Below are 23,873 nucleotides of genomic sequence, written 5' to 3'. Positions count from 1 at the left end.
AAGGACACTTGTGATACAAAGCAGAAGTCTGTGCTAAATGGCCATAAAATGAAAAATCAAAAATCCAGTCAAGGAGAAAGACTATAACTATGGATACAGTATCTTTACACAATTGGATATGGAAACCCCAATCAATCTAAAATGTTTAAAGACTCTTCAAGACATATTTTATTTGTTTGAAGAGTTTTTTTCTGACATACACAATAAATAGAGAAAGGGAGTGTCTAGGGTGGTATGTATGAGTAGCACTGCCACATGGAAATGAAAACAGCATTCTAGATCTCGATTCAACCCAAGGACACATCACGCACATATTATTTTCACTTGGGGGAAAAACAACCCAACATGTAAATCACTATTCTACCTCAGCCTATAGTGATTGCCAGGTACTGAGGTCAGGTTGACTGGTCTATAATTACCAGGATCCTCCTTCCCACCCTTGTTGTGAATGGGTATCACATTGGCCAGCTTCCAGTCATCTGGAACCTCACCAGTGAGCCAGGACTGTTGGTAAATGATGGAGAGTGGCTTCACAAGCTCATCTGCCAGCTCTCTCATCACCCTGGGGTGGATGGCATCTGGGCCCATAGGTTTATGAATATCCAAGCATCTCAGAAGTTCTCTGACTGCCTTCTCTTGGATAATGGGGGGACCATTCTGTTCCCTGACACCATCTACCAGCCCAGGAGGACAGTTGTCCTCAGGACAAGCCATCTTCCCACTAAAGACTGAGGCAAAGAAGGCATTAAGCACTTCCACCTTCTCCTTATCTGCACTTACTAAGTTCCCTCCCACATCCAGTAGAGAACAAAGGTTGGTCTTACCCTTCCTTTTGCTATTAATATTGTAAAAACATTTTTTATTATCCCTTACAAAAGTTGCCAAATTAAGTTCAAACCCAGTTTGGCGTCTCGAACTTTTTTCCTACATGCCCTAGCAAGCCCCTTAAATACTTCTTAAGGGACTTGACCCTCCTTCCAAAGATGATACATCCTCTTTTTATTCCTAAATTCCTTCAAAACCTCCTTGCCCACCCAAGCTGGGTGTTTACCTCATCGACTCGTCTTTCGGCACACAGGGACAGTCTGTTCCTGTGCCCTCAGGATCTCTGTTTTGAAGCACACCCACCTTTCCTGGGCTCCCTTGTGTCGAAGTGAGGGAGCGACCACCTTTGTTGATTTCGCATCTGACTCCGTTTATTCACTCAATCAGTCACTTTTTATAACCATGTTAATTAAGTTCATGCATATTGCAAAATCTGAGCTCCTGACAGGCTGTAGAGAAAACTTCAGCTCCTCCTTTTGTTTACAATACCTGAAGTTAGTTTACTGAAACCAAGATCAGTGTTCCCACCATGATATTAAAGGTCCTCAAAACCTTCATATGTATTCCCAGACTGGCCGTCTGTTCCCAGTAGCAGCCAAGGACAGAACGGTCTGAGAATCTTGTCGTTTATATAAAAGGTGGCTGAGAACCTAATTATTTACAGGATCAAGCCTGGGAAAGGCTGCTTCGCAGCAGGCTTCTATATTTCCCTCAGCTGAATACCTTCATGGCCTCCTTCTTTAAGCCATGCTTAAACCAGGCTCTCCACATCCTTGTTTTTAAGTGCTGCTTCCCAAGGAACTATCTAAGTCTCCTGAGTAGGCCAAAGTCTGCCCTTCAGAAGTCCAACGTAAAAGTCTTATTGGTATTAATTTCACCAAATATCGAGAACTGTGTAATTTCATGATCACTCTGCCCCAAGCAGCCTCCAAGCACCACATCTCCCACCAGCCCATCTCTATTTGCAAACAGCAGGTCTAACATAGTCCCTCCCCTGGTGGGCTCACCCACCAGCTGTGACAAAAGTTATCCTCCACACACTCTAAGAACTTCCTGGACTGTCTCTGTTCTGCTGCATTAAGTTCCCAGCAGATGTCTGGTAGGTTGAAGTCACCTACAAGAACAAGGGCTGTGATCCTGACACATTCTCCATCTGCTTGTAGAATAAGTTGTCCACCTCTTCCTCCTGGTTGGGTGGACGATAACAGGCTCCCAGTAGGATATCAGCCTTGTTGGCCTTCCCTTAATTCTTACCCACAGGCATTCAGCTTCATCATGATTAGTTTCAACACCCATGGCATCAAAAGCCTCCCTAATATAAAGGGCCACCCCTCCACCTCCTCCCCATTTCCTGTCTCTGTTTAAGAGTTTGTAGCCAACCAGTGCAGCACTTCAGTGATGTGAGTTGTCCCACCACATTTTCATGTTGCAGTTTATATTCATTCAGAACTACACTCAATTTAACACAGCTTTTGTTTATATAACGGGATACACAGCTCCCACTACTCCAAGATGATGAGCACAGCTCGCCTGAAAAACCGCATTTAATGCCTGAAGGAAGAGCATGGCAAGATTTGTGAGGTAGTGTTCAAGAACGGCCTCCTTTAAAGTGAAGATTTTGTAGTGGGTTTCCAAAAGACATGCTATAAATGCTTCATTTTGCTTTTATTATTTGCTTATGCTGAACAAGAAGAAGTTTCAGGCAAAAGTATTGTGACACATCGGAGATTAGACACCATTCCTTTAAAGGGTTACACTTCTTCCTGTTTCTACAACCCAAGAAGAAATTATTCGATAATATATGGATGTGAAACTCCTCCCAAAGCCAAGGGAGGAGTTGACTTGAGATATGATTGACTTGATCATTTGACTTGAGATATGATCATGTTTTTGTAGAGATGCTGGAAGCTACTGCTATGATCAACATTCACCACACTTGTACAGAAATGTAGAATTAATAAGTCCCAGCTTTTCTTCACCTGAGTTTTCTTGCTGATGACTCTTCCTCCTTGCCCTGCTGTTCTTCCTTCTCTATCTTCCTTTCTTGACCCCCAAAGAAGGACCACTGTCCTAATTAATTCTTCTTGCCAGGGTTAGCTGTGTAAAGAGAAGCACAGCAGGTAGACCCGTCTGCCTCAAACTGCATATTTCAGAATCACTTACATCCTCAGTCCTGGAATGACTTCACAGAGAATTCCACCAGGTAGGATTATTAGTTTGTAGGATTATTATTAGGTAGGATTATTATTTACCATGCTGTGCTGCTCTTCACTCACCCTGCTCCTCAGCAGTTAACGACTGCAAGCAAGGTGTCTAGATAAAATGGTCGGCAAATCATCCAAGGGACAATTAAAAGGGGGGAAAAAAATAGCACATACTACATTTCCAAAGGCAGAATGAGAAATAACAAAATGAAACAAAACAAAAAACAATACCAAAACAGAATCAGGAGGGCAGGTGCTCAGTCAGCTGCTCATGCAAAGAGAACAGTTGACAAAAAATACAAGTATGTGGGAATGGAAGCAATGTTTGCTTCCCACAGTATTAATCAACAGGGCTTTAAAGCAAACAGAAAACTCCCTGAGATTGTCTGCTGGTTTGACTACAGGCACACACACACCTCTACACAAACACACACACACACACACACACACACTCCTTTTACCAGGCAAACAATCCAGGTAACTAAATTCTACATCTGGACATTACAAGTTTTCAGACACAAATTTGTTCAGTTTTACAAATGTCCAACACTGTGTGCGTCTGAAAAATACAAATGGAAGAACAGTGTGCTTGGTTAGTAGATTGTTGCCTATCTCATAGAATCCATGTGTATAATAACTAAGGCACTCTATTTTAAAACAAATGGCTCCATTATTATAGACACTAACAAGATTTTTATGTATTCTGTACACTTAAAAATATGTAATTTATTTCTTTAAGATAGTAAAGCTGGCTGCAGCACATCTTTAGAAATTGTTAATTGCCTTCAATATTTCTGTACATATGTGGTTGTCCAAGCTAATGAATTAGGGTGACATTTCACACCGTATACATCCTGTGTATTCTTAGCAATATAAGTAATTCAATTGTAACTAAATCAACAGTTTTTAATAAGCTCTTTTTCCACTTTAGGCCTGAAGAATGAGGAGGTTATGGACTTCTAGCATTTGATGAAAGAGAAAGCAGATGAAATCAAATGCCCTGCAGCATGCAGAAGGTTTGACTACTAGATCCAGTATCACCCTTGCTGTAAGGTCATTTTGTCAGAAGTGCCTGTTACATACACCATCAAAACCTGAATATGAAAAAATTTAATATCCTGCAGTAAAAGCATGTCTACGTAGACATCTTGACCTAAGTAATAAACAAAGTAACTGTTTTCCTGTTCTTATCCTTACATCCAGTTAAAGAAGAAAAAGGGTCTTTATTTCATGAAAATTATTTTATGCCTTAAAAAAACCCTGCATATCAAACTGAAGTAGACAATGTGACTGATTTTTGGCTACAGAGAGTTGGCTCCATCTGTATGCAGTCTTTACATTATGTATTTATAGCAGTCCTTAATAGTTGATTTATGTTCAATCAAAGCTACAGCTGCTACTTAGTCCAGTTTGATTCAAATATTTTAACCACAAGGGCATAAAAAGTTTCAGATTGCTGCTTTAAGACTATGGTTTATTCCCCAGGTCAGACCGGATCATTTAATCAGATACCCTCATCTATATCGTTGTTACTTGACATTCCAAAAGCAAACCGCGTGCTAATTCCATGAACAAATCTCTCTGGAATTAATTCCAAATATTGCTGCTGTGTTCAAACACATTCTGCATGGCAGTGATTTAAAGAAAAAAAGAAACAGGAGAAGAGGGCACAACCTCAAGTTGCACCAGGGGAGGTTCTTCCCTGAAAGAGCCATTAGGTTTTGGAATGAGCTGCCCAGCCCAGGGAGGTGGTGGAGTCAGCGTCCCTGGAAGTGTTAAGTGTAATGACTGGGTGTGGCACTCAGTGCCATGGTCTGGCTGATAGGGTAATGTTGGGTCACAGGTGGACTGCATGATCTCGGAGGTCTTTTCCAGCCTGATTCCACGACCTCTTCCCTTCCACTTGTGAGGTTTATTATTTAACCTCGATGCTGCCTGGATTCCCTACTGTGTGGCACAAGCGTGAAACCCTGGCGCTTGCTCCTGTCCCCAAGGCAATGCCCTCAGCAGGAGCAAACACAGGCAACCGCTGCCTCACGGCTGAACGCCACACTCCGCGCGGCCTGCCTGGTCCCCACAGGCACAACCCCGACCCTTCCGGGCCTGGGCAGGGCGAGGGGAGGGCGCGGGAAGGCAGGAGGGCGCGGGAAGTGCGAGGGGAGGGCACGGGAAGTGCGAGGGGAGGGCACGGGAAGGGAGGAGGGCGCGGCCGCTGTCGCGCTGTGGAGCGTCACGAGCTGGGGACGGAGGCGGCGCGGTCGCGCTGCGGGAAGGGCGAGCGGGGTGAAAGGAACCGGAGCCCCGCGCTCTCGGGCCGGGCAGGTGGGTAGCGGGCGGCACTGCAGGGGCCTGGGCCAGGCCGGCTGGCCTAGGGCGGGCAGCGGCCCCGGGTCGGGGAGAGCCGGGGAGGCCATCCGTCCGTTGTGGGCGGGAGGGAGAAGGCGAGCGGGAGAGCCCATTCCCGAGTGAGGGGAGGACTGGGCGGCGGCGGGAGTGGGTCAGGCCGTCCATGGCTCTTGGAGAAACCCATCCCGACCGCTCTCGCTGCGCTTAATTAATACTGTCACTGGGTTATTGATTCACCGCAGCGTTGCTGCTCACTGACCCGCAGGTCCCGAGCGTAGCAATGACACGGTCTCCTGTGGAAGTGTGGCTGACTTGTGCTTCACGTTTCCCGCAGGATTCAGCGTTCCCATCCCTCGCCTCCGCCTGGCTGAGCCAGAGCTCTTCGCCACTGCACTTTACAGCCTGGCACCTTGATGGAAACAGATGTTGATGGTGGTCCGAGGTGACGTATGCCCGAGGAGCAGCCGGCCTCCTTTTTTGTTTTGCCACAAAAAACTTGGTGGGAAAACAACTCTGCAGCCAACTTTGGCTGGCCTTGTCTCTGGGATTTAAATTGCCTCTCCTCAAACAATCAGTTTTTCTTGAGTTAGACCCTGAACTGTGGTCTTCCAAGGCTTCAGCTTTTAGGGATTTGATTTGAACAAAGGTTCAATTTGATTCTTAAGCATAGTCTGGCATACCTTGTCAGGAAGAAGTTCAGTTGGGAAAATGACCTGTATGACTCCAATTATTATATATATATATTATTTATACTAGAATATTACTACTACTTCTAGAATCTGAAAAAAGGATTTATTGCAACCCTTGGTATTTCAAGACCAAAGTTGCAGTCAGAACAATATAAACTGTATAATACATTTTTAGCAAAACACATGCTGTGTTCAGCTCGTGCTTTCTAATAGTTGCCATATTTATAAAGTCTCTAACAGATAGAATTCCAAGCTCTTATTTTAAAGGAGTATGTTTATCTTATATTGTGCCTGTTTTGCAGATATTTGTGGGGGTTAAAAGATTTGAACTCCAGCTGAATAAAACAAGGGCTGAAAATTGAAGGATGGCAGCAAATCCTTCAGGACAAGGTAGGTTTTAATTTAAGTATTCAAGGAAAAGAAAATGCAAAATATCAGTGAAATCACCATGACTGTAAGTTTATTTTTATGGAAAGATGAAGAAAGGGAGGAGAGGTGGGGCTGAAAGCAGCAGAGTGGCAGCAATTCTTCTGGGACAAGGTACATGCACATCTAATGGTTGAAAAAGACCACTGATGGTTGGAAAGCTCTTTATTACTGAGCACAATGTTGTGCTCAGGGTTAGGAAGTAGGCATCATGCGTGTGCTACAGTAATCATTTCCTGAAGCTTATTTCAGACACTTACAGCGCTTGGCCTTGAACATGACTTGCAGCTATTGCACTCAACATCAGAGAACAGCCAGAAGTCAAGTACATTCTATGGGAACAGCAAGACCCAGGCAGTAATATCTGTCACAGCAGCAATTGGCCAGGCCTAGGAGAAAAAGCCAGTTAAAACTGTAATGGTAACTGCGATGAAATGTTCCTTTATACCAAGATGTATCTCAATTGTATCCGGAAAATAATAAAAATCTTAGTAATGGTCCATCTCTCCAAGTGCTGCATGTGCTTTAAAGGGGGCTGAGGTGTCATGCAGTGAATTTGAAGGAGGATCTTAAATCGCCCTCTAGAGGTGTTTTCTGGAAACCTTAGGGGAGCTCTTAGGCTTTTCCTATGTGGAAGAGCTGGGGACAAAGCTTCTCAGGTATGGCCCTTCCCTTACTTGTTTATGAGAAATGAATTCTGGGTTCAGTTTCCCAGCAAGTGGAGACTTTTTGCAGGTCTGTCTTTGTGTCCTTACCTCAGGCAGTCCTGCAAACCTGGTGTTGCTGGATAATACTTCTGGGGGTGTCCTATAACTCGTGTGGTCTAAGCCACAGATTTTTACTTGCTGCTTGACGGAAAGGGTGTAGTTTCAGGAATGCTTTTTGAGATTTTGTGAGGTGTTGAGAGAGAAGTACTGCAGATTGCAGAGCTGTCTGTTTGCAAATTTTAACTCTGAGAAAGTTTTTGGTGCGTAATGGTAAATCTTGCTTTTATTCTGCGAATGCAAAGTCAGCATCATTGCAAAGAATAGAATGTTGTCACGGAGAGTCAAAAGCTGCTCTTTCTTAAATATGTTGGTTTACTGAGAGATGGGATTTTTAGGTCAGAATACTTTTGCTTCCCTCCTGATTCCAGTGACCTATAATTTAATAGAGCCTTAGAATCTTTTATATTTGGGATATCCTTTATAGTCTTATTAAAGGAACCATGCAGTTATTATTTGAAAATTGTTTGCACTAAGGAGACAAGCAACACTATCAAGTTTAATTACCAAATAAGCCTATAAGTATTACAACTAGGAAAATTAGAAAGGAACAGGTAAATATGAGTAACAGTTCAGGGTTTCTGTCTTTGCTAGATGCAGTCTGGTAGTGAAAAGGACTGTGAAAAACACTGCATTTTTAGCTTGCCTCCTGGCATATGTATTAGTACTGTTCAAGGAATCCATTCTCTTCACTTGGACAAAAAGCATACAAGTTTACTGAAATGCTCACCAGAAGAGTTTTGAATGGTAGCACTTCGGCAGAGCTGTAAGGATGAAGTAAACAGTAGCCTTCTACACAGGTAGACAGTGATGGGAATTTTTTGTACTGAATTACTGCTTTTCCTTTGATTTGTATCACATATTTTCTTAGTAATAAATAGGAGTTTCCCATTGATAACAGACTTGGACTATAAAAGTTAAGATGTTTTGAGCCAGACTTTTATTCACTGGCCTCTTAGAAAAGCGTTCTTGTTAGCGAGCGGCCTATGAGTGCAGAAAAACCAAGAAGAATTGAATGAAAAGCCTTATTTCAGTTCATTAGTACCACAGGGAACTGATGGCATGAGACTGACCGTGGCTTTAATAAGCAATAGAAGGTCTTGCTGTATGTGTGCTGAGTGTTGTCTACCACATGCACTCATTGCCCAGAGTGATACACTTTGAGGGGTGGAAATCAACTTCTGAATTAGAGCAAATACTTCCAGGTGCTCAGGAATACACTGCTCCTACTGCAGTACTTCACAGTACTTAGGCAACATGCATTCATCAGGCTGTTCTTGTGAAATGCCTGTGCTTGTGTGCAGCAAGGCCAGAGGCTTGCTGTGTGTAACTGAATTAGCCACTCTGTGTGTGAGTCCTCCTAGAGGAAGCTGAGAGAAATGAAATGAGTATGAAGCTGAGTATGAAATGAGAGAAATGTAACTGCTCAGGACCGAATTCTGCTTTTGGTCCTCAGAGGTGGAAAAGATACAGATCCTGCTTCAGACAGTGCTGAACGTTTCAGAAAATAAGAGTTCTGGTATGTTGGAAGAAGAAGCTCTTGAAATATATGAACAGAATTCTAAGTTTCAGGCTGCAGCAATTCTAGAGTGTCTTTATGTCCTGAAAGTTGTTTATTCTTTTTTCTAAAGATATGTGGGGACATTCCCAGGGCACATTCTAATCAGTTAGATTTGGGTTTCTGTTCACCAGTCTGAAAAGGAAGATTGTGGTGTTCTGCATTGAATTATGTCATCATCTACACATTTTGCCCTTCCCAATCTGAGTCTGATCTGTGTGTAAACATAGTACTTGAGAACTTTGCAGCCATAAAGCTGTCAATTACTTATATTTTATATATATATATACTTACAGGTATTTTCTGGAGGCACAGACAAAATACTAATGTATTTTCAAGTAATTCTACTTAATTTACTGAATAACCAGTACACCTTTTGTTTCATTGTCACACAAAGTATATGAAAGCATATCCAGATGTAAATTGTTACTGAGAGCATTGGCATGCAGCAGATTGTTATATGATGTTTTGAGATGCCAGTCATCATAAGCAGAAGAGGCCATCAGAATAGAATTACTCCATTTTCTTCACAAGCGGTGTGTTTAATATGGACTTTAGATTCTGCTTTTTAAGAGACTGCTGCCTCACTTAATGAATGCTGCCATTTATAGAAACATGCACTTCAGTAAAGAAATTGCTTTAAGTCCTTTCTGAATTGAGCAGGCAGGACAAAATGCAGTGCTTTTCAATGTTCAGAGCTTGGAAGTCACATACAGCTTTGAAAACATTTTTTAAGTAAAAGTGTATTTTGGACACAAAGTAACAAGAGGGCTTTTTAGTGCTGTTACACATCTATGGGTAAATGATAAACGGTGCATCATAGAAAAAACTTAAATGTCCTGTGAATTTGAAGCAGCAAATCAAGGAAAGATCAAAGAGTAAAGATAATCAATGAAAAGCAAAAAATTAAAAACAGATAAATGTAATGCTGTTGCTAGCTGTGCAGAGTTAATTAGAAGAACTAACTGACACAGGTAATGGTTAGATAGGGTGGTATATAAAATATTTAGAGTAGGTTAAAGAGAGAGGCTTGCTGTGAGCTCTTAAAGCTGGCAGTGTCACTCAGCAAGGTTTCAGCTTTCTCTGCCTTTCTGCCTTTCATGTGCAGAAAATAGGTGCAAGTAATCTTTCTTGTCCTGCACAAATACAATGCTTGATGTCAGAAACAGAGGTGTGAAAAAGGTTTAAATTTTGAATGTCCTGAATTTGCTACATTAGAGAGTAATCTGAGGATCTAGGTGCTCAGTTTGACATCTGACAGTCCCATGATCTGTTTAGCTGCCTTGAATAGATTGTTTTGTGTCAGGACTCATGTCAGCAAAGCTGAGAAAAATGCTTATAAGCTCCAATATACGAAGTGTTTGAACTCAAAATATTAGTACTACTCAGCCCAGTGAAGGGAAGTCTAGATTTAAAGCTCTATTAGGAAGTTCATTTGTTTAAAAGCTGCACTGGTTTTCACAGATGGGAATCTGGTCTGTACTAAGGACAGCTTTTGATTTTTGCATGTCCACATTTTTAGAAGAAATGAAAGCAGAAAGTAGAAAGCAGAACAGACAAATCTGTAGATGAAATATTACTCTTATTTATAATTGAAGCAGGAAACTTCTGTAGGAGTTTCAAATTGGTCTTTATGAAAGCATTTTGGGTTCCTCAACAGGGACGAATCTAAATGAAAGTTTTGCTTATTTTTTGCCAGATATGGTTAATTACTCTCTAAGGATGCCAGAATTTCCCTATAAAATGGATTTCTCATGTTCCACTCCCTCCATTGTTAACCTTTAAATGAACAGGCTTTACTTTGCACATTGAAGAAGTTTACCTGCAGGAAGATCACGTTGCTCAGCTGAGGAGTACTAACATGTGTATGTTGAATATGCTCCTCCCCTTTCTTAAACAGGCTTTTTTTTTCCTTGCCAATAACAAATTCTCTAAAACAAATTACTTTTTCAGTGCAGCAGGTTGCTGATGGTTAGTGTCTGAACTCTAGTGCAAAATACTACTTAAAAAAACTCAACCAACAAACAATCAAACAAAAGCACACCACAAATCACTTAGTAGCGGTATGAGGAAAGAAAAGATACTTGGGTTTCTTCTGACTACTTCTAGAGTTTCTTCCACAAGATACTGTAACAAGACTCAAAATAGAAGACAGAGTCTTCTGCTGTTTCTGATCACTGTTTAAAAACAGCATTTAAAATGTCTCAGGCTTTTCTGAATCACACCATCTGTTTCATGATAAATTTAAGTATATTTAATCTTTATTTTTTTGGATCACTAACTTATATTAAAAAGTGGTCTCCTTTTTCTTTCCATAATCATCGGATCTTGTGAATTCCAAGCACACATTTAAATTTATGCAGTTTAAGGTAAGCAAGCAGTATCAGTAGGGTGCTGAGTAATGTCAAGTATAATGGTTTTTGGATTAAAATTGTGTAGAATGAACATACAAGCATATGGTTGTTTTAGGTCAGGCCCTCTTAAGAGGTGATTCAGTCATCCTATCCACACATTGTCTCCAAAATTTACAAGAAAGTGAAGTCTGGGCTAGCTGCAGTTCAGAGATATTAAATCCTAGCTTGGCAAGATTTGTCAGCCTTTGTATGTCAGCTCTGTTTAAAGGTTTCAGATTCATTGCAAGCGCAAGGTCTTAAAAGAAAAAAAGTCATAGTGTACAATACCTGAAGAGCAGAGAAACATCAAAGGCCTGAATCAGTACTCTTATTAAACAGAGTTTAAGTGGAGCTAATGCCACATAGGAAGGAGAGATTAGCAGACAGAAAAATTCCAGTTAATTAAATGTAACTGAAAATCTTGTTAACAAATATCAAAATAATTGTGGGTGATCTTACATAAAACCATAGTACAATATAGTCTGACTGTGCTCCTGTTGAGAACTCTTGTGACACTGAAGTTTATGGATGTGTACATTAGGCATGGTAGAAGAAAAAGGTTAGAGCTTGATAGCAAAGCAGTACAGATGCATGTTGTTATTTAGAGTTGAAGGTTTCTCTCTGGTGATTGTCTCCTTCATTAAGCCATGCAGATGAAAGGAATTCTGGATTATGTCATTGAGCATCAGGACATGGTCTGTCAAAGAGGATGAACTTTTGAGTGCAGCTACTAAAAATAAATTATTTTACCTTGACATGCTAATACTCTCCTTAAGAGTTATCATGTGTGGCCTTCCTCACAGCTTGTGAATTACTGTGTTTAGTGCTGTCATTAACACAGTTTGCAGGGCAGGGGCACAGCATGCAGCAGCTTCCAGGGGGAATCTTGAACTTTTTGCGTGGAGGAAATAAAGGAGAGCTGACTTTTGACTTTTACTTAATTTTTTTTTTTATGATGTTGTCATAGCTTGTTATTTATAGAACAGCAGGAAATAAGAGATTCAAGAAGTTTGCATTTCTGACGTGAGGAGTGTCCTTGGTGGCATAGAGGCGTGTGAGAGTCATCTCTGGAGCTGTTGTCCTCAGCTGTGCTGTTTTGGCATACTGGGCAACAGCAGGGGCTTGTGCCTCTGGTTTGTTTGAGGGCTGCAGTGAGATCCTTTATTATATGAGTCCTGTGTAGGTACAGGAGTTTTGCCATGTTTGCATTTTGAAGGCGACTTTGAAAAACACATGGGTGGCAGCTATTTTGGGCATTTTTGAAATTCTCTCAAGCCACCCTACTTCCTGACCCCTTCTCTAGTATTCAAGGTCACTTTGGAAGAGTGGTGAAAGCAGATGGAGGCCACATTCTTATATGGTGTATGGACAATTTAATAGTTAAAATTTGCTTCTCTATTCCAGCATTTGATCATACTCAGAGTAAGGGTAGTCTGTATAGGGCACATTATATTTAAACTTTTCTTCATAGATGAATGAAACATGTTTGTATGAACACATGTGCGAGCTTAGTGATTTGCTCATTCTTACCTATTATATATATTAAATGCTTTTGTTACAGTTTGAGTTCACAAGTGACATGAGAAATTAAGCCCCATGCATATATTACTCCATTGTTATTGTTGAGTTGAACATTCAGTGACTACTTTTTAAATGTAGAACCTGGTAAGTTTACTGCTTTTTTTTTGGAAGGCAGCTATTTAAACATAAACATTGATTGTAGCTTCAGTGCTGGCTTGGGAAGGGATAGGCTCTAACTTGAGTTAAAAGCCTCTGCTTAAAATGTAATAATATGCATGATAGCTTAAAGCTATTGCATGCTGAAAAATGAAGCCTATGTAATAATAGTTTTTTGAAGTGAAGATCAGTGTATTCATCTTAGAGTAATTTTGTACAGGGATTTCTAATTCCACAGGTTTAGAGCTGAGCCACAGAAGTCAAATAAATATCTCTAATATTTTTCTGTCATTCTCACCAGGTTTCCAGAATAAAAATAGGGTTGCAATCCTGGCAGAACTAGACAAGGAGAAGAGAAAGTTACTTATGCAAAACCAGTCTTCCACAAATCACCCTGGAGCCAGGTATTTTATATTCTTAGACCTGTTGGACCATCACTGATTACATCAAGGAAAAAAAAGCCAAGCAGCTAGTGAGCTGTAAACTTATATAAATACTTAACAGAAGTGTATTCTGACGATCTTTAATAACAAGGCAGAGGGACATTGCTCTTTAGGAACATGTTTAAAGTGGTTTACATAGCATGAATTTTGGCCTATATAATTTCCATTTGAGAATGAGAGAAGCAGATATGCTTACTCAAGTGTATTAAAGTCTATCATAAAGAAAAATCAGGGAGCAGCCACTGAGGAAACATTTCATTAAGCTGAAATGCTCTGGGGAATGGAAGTAGCAGACCATTAGGTTCAGGATTCTGTGTGCTTCGAGAAGCACAGTTACAGCAGGAGTGAGTTATTCTTGAAACTCCCTATGTGCAAGGTGAAACCAGTGTATGTTACAGCAGATAATCCTGTAAAAGATGCTGTGTTGTAGGGATGATTCTACATCATAAAGCGCAATAGTCTAATGTGAGTTGAAAGGTTTCTCCCATAGAAGACAAGAAGATCAGATTTTTGTTGTAAATCAGTAACTAGAAAATCACACAATAATTTACGTGGAGAAATTGACATCCTTACACTTTGGGGTTATGGTGAACTGAGTGCAGTGCCATGTTCTAGACACAGCGTAGCCCACAACACCTGTATAAGAGTCAAATACTCTGACTACAGTCTGAGTGCTGCCTGTGTATTTTCTTCTGAGAGATTCCACGGCACTTTTAATTCCTTCATAAGGTCAAAAAACACGCAGAATACTTGAAATTGCCTCATGTAGACTTCTGAGTGAGGTAAGAAGTTACTATTAATAACTTTATGTGGTTATTACTTGAGCAAAATTGTTGCAAAGAAAATCAGAATATCATACTGTTATGTACAGCTCCTGGCAGCAGTGTTTCTGTGCTTCATTGTAAGCTTGACGGCTTTAGGGAGTGCTTGTTTACTCTCTTTTTTCTTTAAGGAAATGCAACACTGTATTCTAGTGAGGACAATTAGAATTTTCTAGTTTTGAAGGTGGACATGGGTGGAACCTACAATGCAACAGTCAGACTCTTGGCTTTGGTGTGGTGGGCTGCTGTGTGATTTTTGAAAAGCTGACAGTTTTTTGATGTTGTGCCGATGGTGTTGCACCACAGAGTTGTCAGAATTGAGACCATAAAATTTGTGCAAATTTGACCAATAGAGCTTGATGTACCTAAAGCACAACAGTGGCAGGGACAGCATGGGGTGAATGGGTTGGTTTCTTGACTTGGCATGTGAAAATTCTGTATCCAAGAACAGAAGACATCTTTTGAAAAATATCAGCTTATGGTGGAGCCTTAGGCTTATCTACAGAAATCATATTGAAAAGTTAGAGAGCACAGATTACAAATTGCAAATTAAATACCTCCAAAATCACTGAAAATACTGGGTTTTAAATAAACTGATTACTACTCTCACTACTCATTACTCCAGCAGTAAGACTTATCTTAATACTTGCCATAAGCAAAAATTTTTCTGAATTGTTTAGCTTTTGTTATGCATTTAGGCATAGATTTGGCAGCAGATCTTTTCATGAGCATGGCTACTTCTCAAAAACTGATTTACTAAATCAGCTGTTGACATTGGAACTGCTGGTAAAATTCAGTTGATGAATTTGCTTGGGATCCTTGTCATTCTGTCTCTGTGATTAGTAAGAGCAGAGATTTCAGCAGCAGTCTCCAGTGACAGTTTCAGTGGTAGTTGGGAATTGTTTTGCAATACAGTTCTAATGGTAACCCTCACCTAATTTCCATGTTATTTATATATAGAGTTGGGGGTGCTTTTTATGTCTTCTTTTTGGTTTAAGAAGGCAGATGAGTCCTAAGACATAAAAGACAAGAAAAAACATTAGTAAATTTTAATTTGAAACCTTTTGCTGCAGTGAGATAGATATGCTAAATCAGTTTTAGGTACTCCAACCTGTTACCAAAGGATCATTATTTCAGTTAACATCAATAGGAAACTCCTTTTTCGTAGATAGTGAACTGCTTCCCTCCCACTGAAGACCTGTTCTTATACTGAAGTCTGCAGAGCTCTTGTTAGTGCTTCTGTTTGTCACAGTTGTGTAGAACAGTCACTCGGTGAATGAGTAGTGGTGAAAGCACAAAGCTGCTTTAGAAATTCCTTGCATTGTCCAACACTGCACCCCACTGGTTTCATTGACTTCAGTGGGACTCAACCCATGGGCAAAATCCGCAATAGGCTTCAGGTTTAGATTGGCAGAAAGTGTTTATGGTGGCTCAAATTATACAACTGTGGTCACTCTACCTACCCTTTTTTCTCTTGTATTTACAGATAGTCATTCCAAACAGTAACTGACAATTTTCAAGCCGTGAGTGAAGTGAGAGCTCAGGAAGTCATGGTACCCATGGCTAGAATGGCAAGAACACATTTTGGCTGTGGTCTGTGTCATACCATCTTGTTCTTTCTTGCAGCATTGCACTTGCAAGATCACCTCTGAATAAGGATTTCCGTGATCATGCTGAGCAACAGCACATTGCAGCACAGCAGAAGGCTGCACTGCAGGTGAGCTGATATGGTCAGAGTTCAGTTTGGCTCTGTTTAGATGTGCATCCCTTCAGAGAGCACCTTCTCTCCTCCTAGAAATATTGAAAAGCCCCTTTTAGGTATCTCTCATTTCTGCATTTGTCATGAGTGAAGTCTCTTTTGTTATGGTGAAACATGTTCTTGGGCTTGGAGAGCTCCACCCAGCCCCACAGCCATCCCGTCATGTCTCTGTTGAGCTCCCCCCAGTTTGTGTCTCAGACTGAGCTCAGATGGCTCCCTTTGGCCTGCTGGCGATGCTGTTGCTGGTGCAGCTCACTGTGCCAGTTGCCCTTGATCACTCCAAGGGCACCCTAAAGGCTCAGGCTGAATTTGAGATCCAGCAGGGCTCTTCGCTAGTGGTGGAGAGAGGGAATATGCAGAACATCTAACTTGCTGTAGTCCAGCCTTTGAACTGGGAAAGGGTATGTAGGATTTCACAGAGGTGTTCCAGACTATACAGCAGCTGCCTCCCTCAGATGACCAAGCATATATCTACATCACATGAGCAGAATCCTGGTGTCCCATGTTTAGGATTGTGTCTGGTGGCACTCCATGTAGCAGCTGTCATAAACCAAGAATTGCAAGCTGGTTATGGAAGGAAGTGCAAGTGGAAACGTGGGGTATAGGCAAAGAATGGCAATCAGGAGTTAATTTGCTCCACCTCCATGGGGTTGGCTGAGAAGAGCTGAAGAGAATGTCTAAGTTAATTGCCCTGATGGGCCTTATTTTGATGTAGCTGATCTAAAATGCTGGGTTTGAATTTAACTTTCAGAATTAAAGAGCAAACTGGGAGAAATAAATAGATAATGCTGCAGAAACCATGAAGTTTTAAATTGTGTCAATGCTGCAGGGAGAGATGCTTTAACAAATGCTTTTCTTTTCCAGCATGCACATGCACACTCCTCAGGATACTTCATAACTCAAGATTCTGCATTTGGAAATCTTATTCTTCCTGTCTTACCTCGACTTGAGGCAGAATGAGGAATGTTGTTTGTCTCAGAAATTCAAGATCTGATTTTTGTCCATAGCTGGAGCTGTCTGACCTTTTAATTTCTTTATGTATCCTAAAAACTACTTTTTTTCTGGGTTCCTGCAAATGCCATTCAGAAGTGTGAGCTCTTGTGATGGGGAAATAGTGTTGAAAATTTTTTATCCTGTATTATTGCTGTTCCTCTGTCAGGTCAAAGTCAAATGCAAGACTTTTCTTGGACTTTGAAGTGCACAGGGTTTGCTCTTCCCTGTTTCAGTGCTTCCTTTAAATAAATGTCCAAACCAGAGTCACCAAGAGATGCACAATCTGACAGCATTTATGATTCTTTTTATTATGTACAGATATGGTTTTTGTAATGAATAATGAAAATTATTTCTGTCCATTAAAACAGACACGAATTTGTCAAATACATCAGCCAGTCTTCCTCCCCCACCCTCTCCTATGCAGGAACATTTCTAGTGTACTGTTTGCCATTGTAGCATCTTCGGGTCTTAAGTCCTTAGTTACAGTGTGCCTGCCTGTGGTGGGGTGACAGCCTTCAGCCTTTATCCCAATATCGTGTGTTGTGTCTGGCAGCTGTGCCTTCCCCCCCCGCCCCCGGCCGTCTTGCTGTGGCCGGATGGGGAAGAGAGGAGGGGGGCGGGGGGGTGTGCCCAGGCACTTTTGCTTTGGGCTTTGGCTGCTTGGCTTGGCTAGCTGCTTGCTTGCTTACTTTCTGCTTTTTTTTTGCGCTGTTTTTTTTTTCCCTTTTCTTTTGTTCTCTCTTTCTTACCCTCCCCTGAAGATACTGGACTGGCTCCGGACCTGACCTGAGAGCTCCAGGACACCCAAAGCCTGTGACAGAAGCTCGGTGCCCTCACAACACAGTCTGGTCCCTTTTCTTTTCTTGTGTTGGGGAGTGTTCTTTTTGTTACTTGTAAATAAATAGGTTTTGTTTTCCACTTTGCTCCTCCCAGGAATTCCTTCCCGAACCCGGTGTTGGGGGAGGGGTGGTTGGAGGTTTGTTTTGTTTTGGGGGGCTCCCTTTTGGAGATTTCCCCCTAATTTGTCCTAAACCAGGACAGTATACTTTTTGGTGCGTTGGCCGGGAAATTCAGAGGCCAAAAAGAGTGGAAAAAAAACCTATAACAATAATATTTTGGTTTTGGTTGTTTTGTGGGTATATTGGTGATTCATAATGTCATTTGGAGTGGAAGCTTGCTGGTTTTTCTGGTCCCTAGGGGCTTTTGAAGTTTTAATACCTTTGTGGTCCCTAGGGTTATTTCCTTACCCAAAAATAGCTCTGATGTTGTCCCTAATAAGTAGCTTTTGTAAGCGGGGGGCACTAACCAGAATAATCATTGTGCTGGCCTTATGTGTGATGATGTGTCGGATAACAATGCTGGACTTTATTTCAGGAATGTATGGATTGTTGTCATGGCTGTGTACTCAGTTTGTTTGGGGAGAAGAAGAGGAAGGGGCTTTTTAGCCTTTGTCTTCCTTCTTCTCCTACAAATTGTTGACATCTCTATTAGAAAATACTGAATTTCCCCTGAGTTTGAAAGAAACCATCTTTCTGGCATTTAATTTATTATGCCTTGTCTATACTGTCTGGAGTGTATATAAAATGAAAGCTGAGATTTCTAGAGGGGTTAGAGAGACTCCTGATTCAGGAGTAAAACAAAGCAGGAAAAATCTTGACTGGAGTGGGAAATGGGAGGATATGGGCCAGACTTTAAAGGAATTTTCTGATCCTATAGACTGGGACTTTCCATCTGATCAAATTCAGAATCCAGTCGAGGTGGCAGAGTATTTGAGAGAGAAGTGCCATGGTAATACTAAGGAAGAAAGGATTACTGCAGTGAGCTGGGCCTTGGCGTTTGTTTACCGTACTCTGCTAGATACTGTGGAGCAGCAGATAGCAGAAAGGGAACAGGGAGATAAGTTAGTTACTATCCCAGTGACCCAGGCTGCAGCTAACATCCCAGGCTCCAGGCTAGCAGCTGAATCAGACAATAGGCCCCAAACCATGGCTGTTGCAGCTAATACAAGAGGTGGAAAGTGTAAAGGCAAGACCGATCAAAAGGTGGAGGATGATGACGATGATGCAGAAGAAGGACCCTCACCAAAATCAGAGGCCACATCAAGGGGCACAGAATCTGGAGCCAATATTGACTCCTTTTCTCTGAAGGACCTCAGAGGCCTAAGAAAGGATTACAGCCAACAACCTGACGAATCTATAATTAGTTGGTTAGTCCGCCTTTGGGATGCTGCAGGGGAGGTTACGATTTTGGATGGTACTGAAGTGAGGCATTTGGGATCCCTGTCACATGATCCTGCCATCGATCAAGGTGTGATGAGGGGGGCTAACCCTCACAGCCTCTGGGAACGGGTCCTAAGAAGCGTAGCAGAACGATACCTGTGTACAGATGATCTCTATATGCAGCAGACACGATGGAAGACCATAGAACAGGGGATCCAACGCCTGAGAGAGATGGCGGTGGCAGAGCTCATTTTCTCAGATGACACAGCAATTAGGAATCCGGACCTGGTACCATGCACTCCTGTAATGTGAAGGAAACTTGTGCGACTTGGGCCACCTGAATACGCTTTGGCCCTAGCAATAATGAAGCGGGATGATACATATGAGACTGTGCTCGATATGGCAAAGAAGCTTCAAGCGTACGCAGATGCTGTGCATGGCCCAACTCATGCCAGAATTGCAGCAGTGGAAACCCGACTGCAGAAACTAGAGGACAAAATAGAGGAGAATCATAAGAAACTCCGGGAAGAGATTAAGGAGATCCTTATTCAAATCTCAGCCGTACAAATTAGAAGCCCTGGTGTCCAACGCCGGCGCTCCTTTGATGGGGAGAGAAGGTACATCCCACGGGCTGAGTTATGGTTTTTCCTGCGTGAGTCTGGAGAAGACATGAGGAGATGGGATGGAAAACCCACCGCTGCTTTGGCACAACGGGTGCGTGATTTGAAGAAAAGAGAAAGTATAACCAAAAAGATAGCAGCTCCGGTCGCTCGTAGCCGAGATGTTAAGTATGATGATGACTATGACATGTCCGATCCCCTTGAAGGAACTTCCAAGGCATATGCCCAAGGAAAGAAGGACAATCTGGCTTAGAGGGGCCCTGCCTCCAGCCAGGAAGAGGCACGGGAGAACCGGGTTTTTTGGAAGGTGTGGATCAGATGGCCTGGCACATCAGAGCCACAAGACTATGAAGCATTGGTTGACACTGGATCACAATGTACCTTAATGCCATCGGAACACATGGGGACAGAACCTGTTTCCATTGCTGGAGTGACGGGGGGATCACAACAGTTGACTTTGTTGGAAGCTGAGGTGAGCTTGACTGGGAAGGAGTGGCAGGAACATCCGATTGTGACTGGTCCAGAGGCTCTGTGTATTTTGGGCATAGACTTCCTCCAGAATGGCTACTACAAAGATCCTAAGGGATTCAGGTGGGCTTTTGGAATAGCTGCAGTGGAGATAGAGGGTATTAAACAATTGAATACCTTGTCTGGACTATCAGAGAACCCATCTGCAGTAGGACTCTTGAAGGTAGAGGAGCAGCGAGTACCAATTGCCACCTCAGCAGTGCACCGCAGGCAGTACCGGACGAATCGAGATGCCGTGATCCCCATCCACAAGATGATCCGAGAGCTGGAGAGCCAAGGGGTGGTCAGTAAAACCCACTCACCCTTTAACAGCCCTATCTGGTCCGTGCGAAAATCTGACGGAGAATGGAGATTGACTGTAGACTATCGTGCCTTGAATGAAGTGACTCCACCACTGAGTGCGGCTGTACCGGACATACTGGAACTGCAGTACGAGCTGGAGTCCAAGGCAGCAAAGTGGTACGCGACCATTGATATAGCTAACGCGTTTTTCTCCATCCCTCTGGCAGCAGAATGCAGGCCTCAGTTTGCTTTTACATGGAGGGGAGTGCAGTATACCTGGAACCGATTGCCCCAGGGGTGGAAACACAGTCCTACCATCTGTCATGGACTGATCCAGGCTGCACTAGAAGAGGGTGAGGCTCTAGAACATTTACAATATATTGATGATATCATTGTTTGGGGGAACACGGCAATAGAAGTGTTCGAAAAAGGAGAGAAGATAATTCATATTCTCCTGGACGCCGGTTTTGCCATTAAGAAGAGCAAAGTCAAGGGACCTGCCCGAGAAATTCAGTTCTTGGGGGTGAAGTGGCAAGATGGACGGCGTCAGATTCCTGCGGAGGTTATTAACAAAATCACTGCTATGTCCCCACCAACTGATAAGAAGGAGACACAAGCTTTCTTAGGTGCTATAGGTTTCTGGAGGATGCACATCCCTGAGTATAGTCAGATTGTGAGACCTCTTTATTTGGTTACCCGCAAGAAGAACGACTTCCATTGGGGCCCTGAGCAGCAGCAAGCTTTCGTCCAGATCAAGCAGGAGATCGCTCATGCTGTAGCCCTTGGTCCAGTCAGGACGGGACCAGATGTGAAGAACGTGCTCTACTCTGCAGCCGGGAGCCATGGTCTGTCCTGGAGCCTTTGGCAAAAGCTACCTGGCGAGACCTGAGGCCGACCATTGGGATTTTGGAGTAGGAGCTACAGGGGGTCTGAAGATAACTATACTCCAACAGAAAAGGAAATCTTGGCCGCCTATGAAGGAGTCCAAGCCGCCTCGGAGGTGATTGGTACAGAGGCACAACTCCTTCTGGCACCCCGACTACCGGTGCTGGGATGGATGTTCAGAGGAAAGGTTCCCTCTACCCACCATGCCACCAGTGCTACTTGGAGTAAGTGGGTTGCCCTCATTACGCAGCGCGCTCGAATTGGGAAGTTAAATCGCCCTGGGATTCTAGAAATAATTACAAATTGGCCCGAAGGTGAAAGCTTTAGTGTCGCAGATGAGGAACAAGAGCCGGTGACCCGGGTTGAGGAAGCTCCGCCATACAATCAGTTGCCAGTAGAAGAAACACGTTACGCCCTATTCACTGATGGTTCTTGTCGCGTCATAGGGATGAAACGGAGGTGGAAAGCAGCTGTATGGAGTCCCACTCGACGGGTTGCAGAGGCTACTGAAGGAGAGGGTGAATCCAGTCAATTTGCTGAAATCAAAGCTATTCAACTGGCCCTAGGTATTGCAAAGAGAGAGAAGTGGCCAAGGCTCGATTTGTACACCGATTCTTGGATGGCAGCCAACGCTTTATGGGGATGGCTGAAGAGATGGAAAGAGGCCAACTGGCAGCGCAGAGGAAAACCAATTTGGGCTGCGGAAGAGTGGAAAGATATCGCTACTGGGTTAGAGAAGTTACCTGTGAAGGTTCGCCATGTAGATGCCTATGTCCCCAGAAGTAGAGCTAATGAAGAGCAGCAAAACAACCAGCAAGTACATCAGGCTGCAAAGATAGGGGAGTTGAAGATAGATCTCGACTGGGAGCATAAGGGAGAGTTATTCTTAGCACGATGGGCCCACGATGCCTCAGGCCACCAGGGTAGAGATGCCACCTATAATGGTCATGAGACCGAGGGGTGGATCTAACCATGGACAGTATCTCTCAGGTTATCCATGACTGTGAGACGTGCACTGCCATTAAGCAGGCCAAGCGACTGAAGCCCCTCTGGTATGGGGGGCGGTGGTCTAAGTACAAATATGGGGAGGCCTGGCAGATTGATTACATCACACTGCCTCAAACCCGCCAGGGCAAGCGCTATGTACTAACCATGGTAGAAGCCACCACAGGACGGTTGGAAACCTACCCTGTGTCCCATGCTACAGCCCGTAACACTATCTTGGGCCTTGAGAAGCAGGTCCTTTGGAGGCACGGTACTCCCGAGAGAATTGAGTCGGATAATGGAACTCATTTTAAAAACAATCTTATTAATACTTGGGCTAAGGAACATGGCATCGAGTGGGTATACCATATCCCCTATCATGCACCAGCTGCAGGGAAGGTGGAAAGGTACAATGGATTGTTAAAAACCACCTTAAAAGCATTGGGTGGGGGGTCTTTAAGAAACTGGGAGCAGCATTTGGCAAAGGCTACCTGGTTAGTTAACACTTGAGGTTCCACCAACCGAGCGGGTCCTGCTCAGTCTGAGCTCCTTAATATAGTAGATGGGGATAAAGCCCCAGTGGCCCATGTCAGAGGTTTGTTGGGAAAGACAGTATGGATCAACCCTGCCTCGAGTACAGCCAAACCCATCCGTGGGATTGTCTTTGCTCAAGGACCAGGTAATACATGGTGGATAATGCAGAAAGATGGAACAACACGGTGTGTACCTCAGGGAGACCTGATTGTGGGATGAGACTCATATATGAATGTCATTGTTTGTTGAATGTGAGACAGAAGGAAACTGTAAGTGTCAAAGGTCTGAGCAAGTAAGATGAGAGGAATGCGTAAGTGTCAAAGGTGTGAGTAAGTGAAATGAAAGTTTTTTATTGTATGTTCATGATATGGGATAAGGGGTGGAGTGTCGTGGGGTGACAGCCTTTATCCCAATATCGTGTGTTGTGTCTGGCAGCTGTGCCTTTTCTCTCTTCCCCCCCCCCGGCTGTCTTGCTGCGGCGGGGTGGGAAAGAGAGGAGGAAGTGTGTGACCAGGCACTTTCTCTTTTGGCTTTTGGCAGCTTGGCTTGGCTAGCCGCTTGCTTGCTTGCTTTCTGCTTTTTTTTGCGCTGGTTTTTTTTTCCCTTTTCTTTTGTTCTCTCTTTCTTACCCTCCCCTGAAGATACTGGACCGGCTCCGGACCTGACCTGAGAGCTCCTGGACACCCGGAGCTTGCGAGAGAAGCTCGGCGCCCTCACAACACAGTCTGGTCCCTTTTCTTTTCTTGTGTTGGGGAGAGTTCTTTTGTTACTTGTAAATAAATAGGTTTTGTTTTCCACTTTGCTCCTCCCAGGAATTCCTTCCCGAACCCGGTGTTGGGGGAGGGGTGGTTGGAGGTTTGTTTTGTTTTGGGGGGCTCCCTTTTGGAGATTTCCCCTAATTTGTCCTAAACCAGGACACTGCC

At 43.1% G+C, this 23,873-nt stretch overlaps 1 protein-coding gene across 3 annotated transcripts; it reads left to right on the top strand.

Moving 5' to 3' along the window:
• The first annotated feature begins 4,942 nt into the window (after positions 1–4,942).
• INIP (INTS3 and NABP interacting protein) lies at positions 4,943–23,747 on the top strand. 3 transcript variants are annotated; one of them, XM_005493392.4, is made up of 6 exons: positions 5,192–5,351; positions 5,710–5,817; positions 6,367–6,454; positions 13,184–13,286; positions 15,773–15,863; positions 16,770–23,747. In XM_005493392.4, the coding sequence occupies exons 3-6, from the start codon at positions 6,430–6,432 to the stop codon at positions 16,863–16,865; spliced, it is 315 nt and encodes a 104-aa protein (XP_005493449.1). In that variant the 5' UTR covers positions 5,192–5,351; positions 5,710–5,817; positions 6,367–6,429; the 3' UTR covers positions 16,866–23,747. The 3 variants fall into 3 exon arrangements, 1 of the variants encoding a protein (XP_005493449.1); XR_012577975.1 differs by lacking the exon at positions 13,184–13,286 and having other exon boundaries at positions 4,943–5,351; positions 16,770–16,817; XR_012577974.1 differs by lacking the exon at positions 13,184–13,286 and having other exon boundaries at positions 4,943–5,351; positions 5,641–5,817; positions 16,770–16,817.
• Positions 23,748–23,873: the final 126 nt, after the last annotated feature.

Source organism: Zonotrichia albicollis, chromosome Z (genome assembly GCF_047830755.1).
Source record: "Zonotrichia albicollis isolate bZonAlb1 chromosome Z, bZonAlb1.hap1, whole genome shotgun sequence".
Taxonomy (NCBI): Eukaryota; Metazoa; Chordata; class Aves; order Passeriformes; family Passerellidae; genus Zonotrichia; species Zonotrichia albicollis.
This window is presented reverse-complemented; position numbering and strand designations above follow the sequence as displayed.

What these genes read in the sequence shown, in the direction of transcription:
- INIP (XM_005493392.4), top strand. Translation starts at nt 6,430, where the DNA reads ATGGCAGCAAATCCTTCAGGACAAG. An exon ending in AGCAAATCCTTCAGGACAAG is followed by an intron (nt 6,455 to 13,183) that starts GTAGGTTTTAAT and finishes CATTCTCACCAG; the next exon opens with GTTTCCAGAATAAAAATAGG. An exon ending in ACAAATCACCCTGGAGCCAG is followed by an intron (nt 13,287 to 15,772) that starts GTATTTTATATT and finishes TCTTTCTTGCAG; the next exon opens with CATTGCACTTGCAAGATCAC.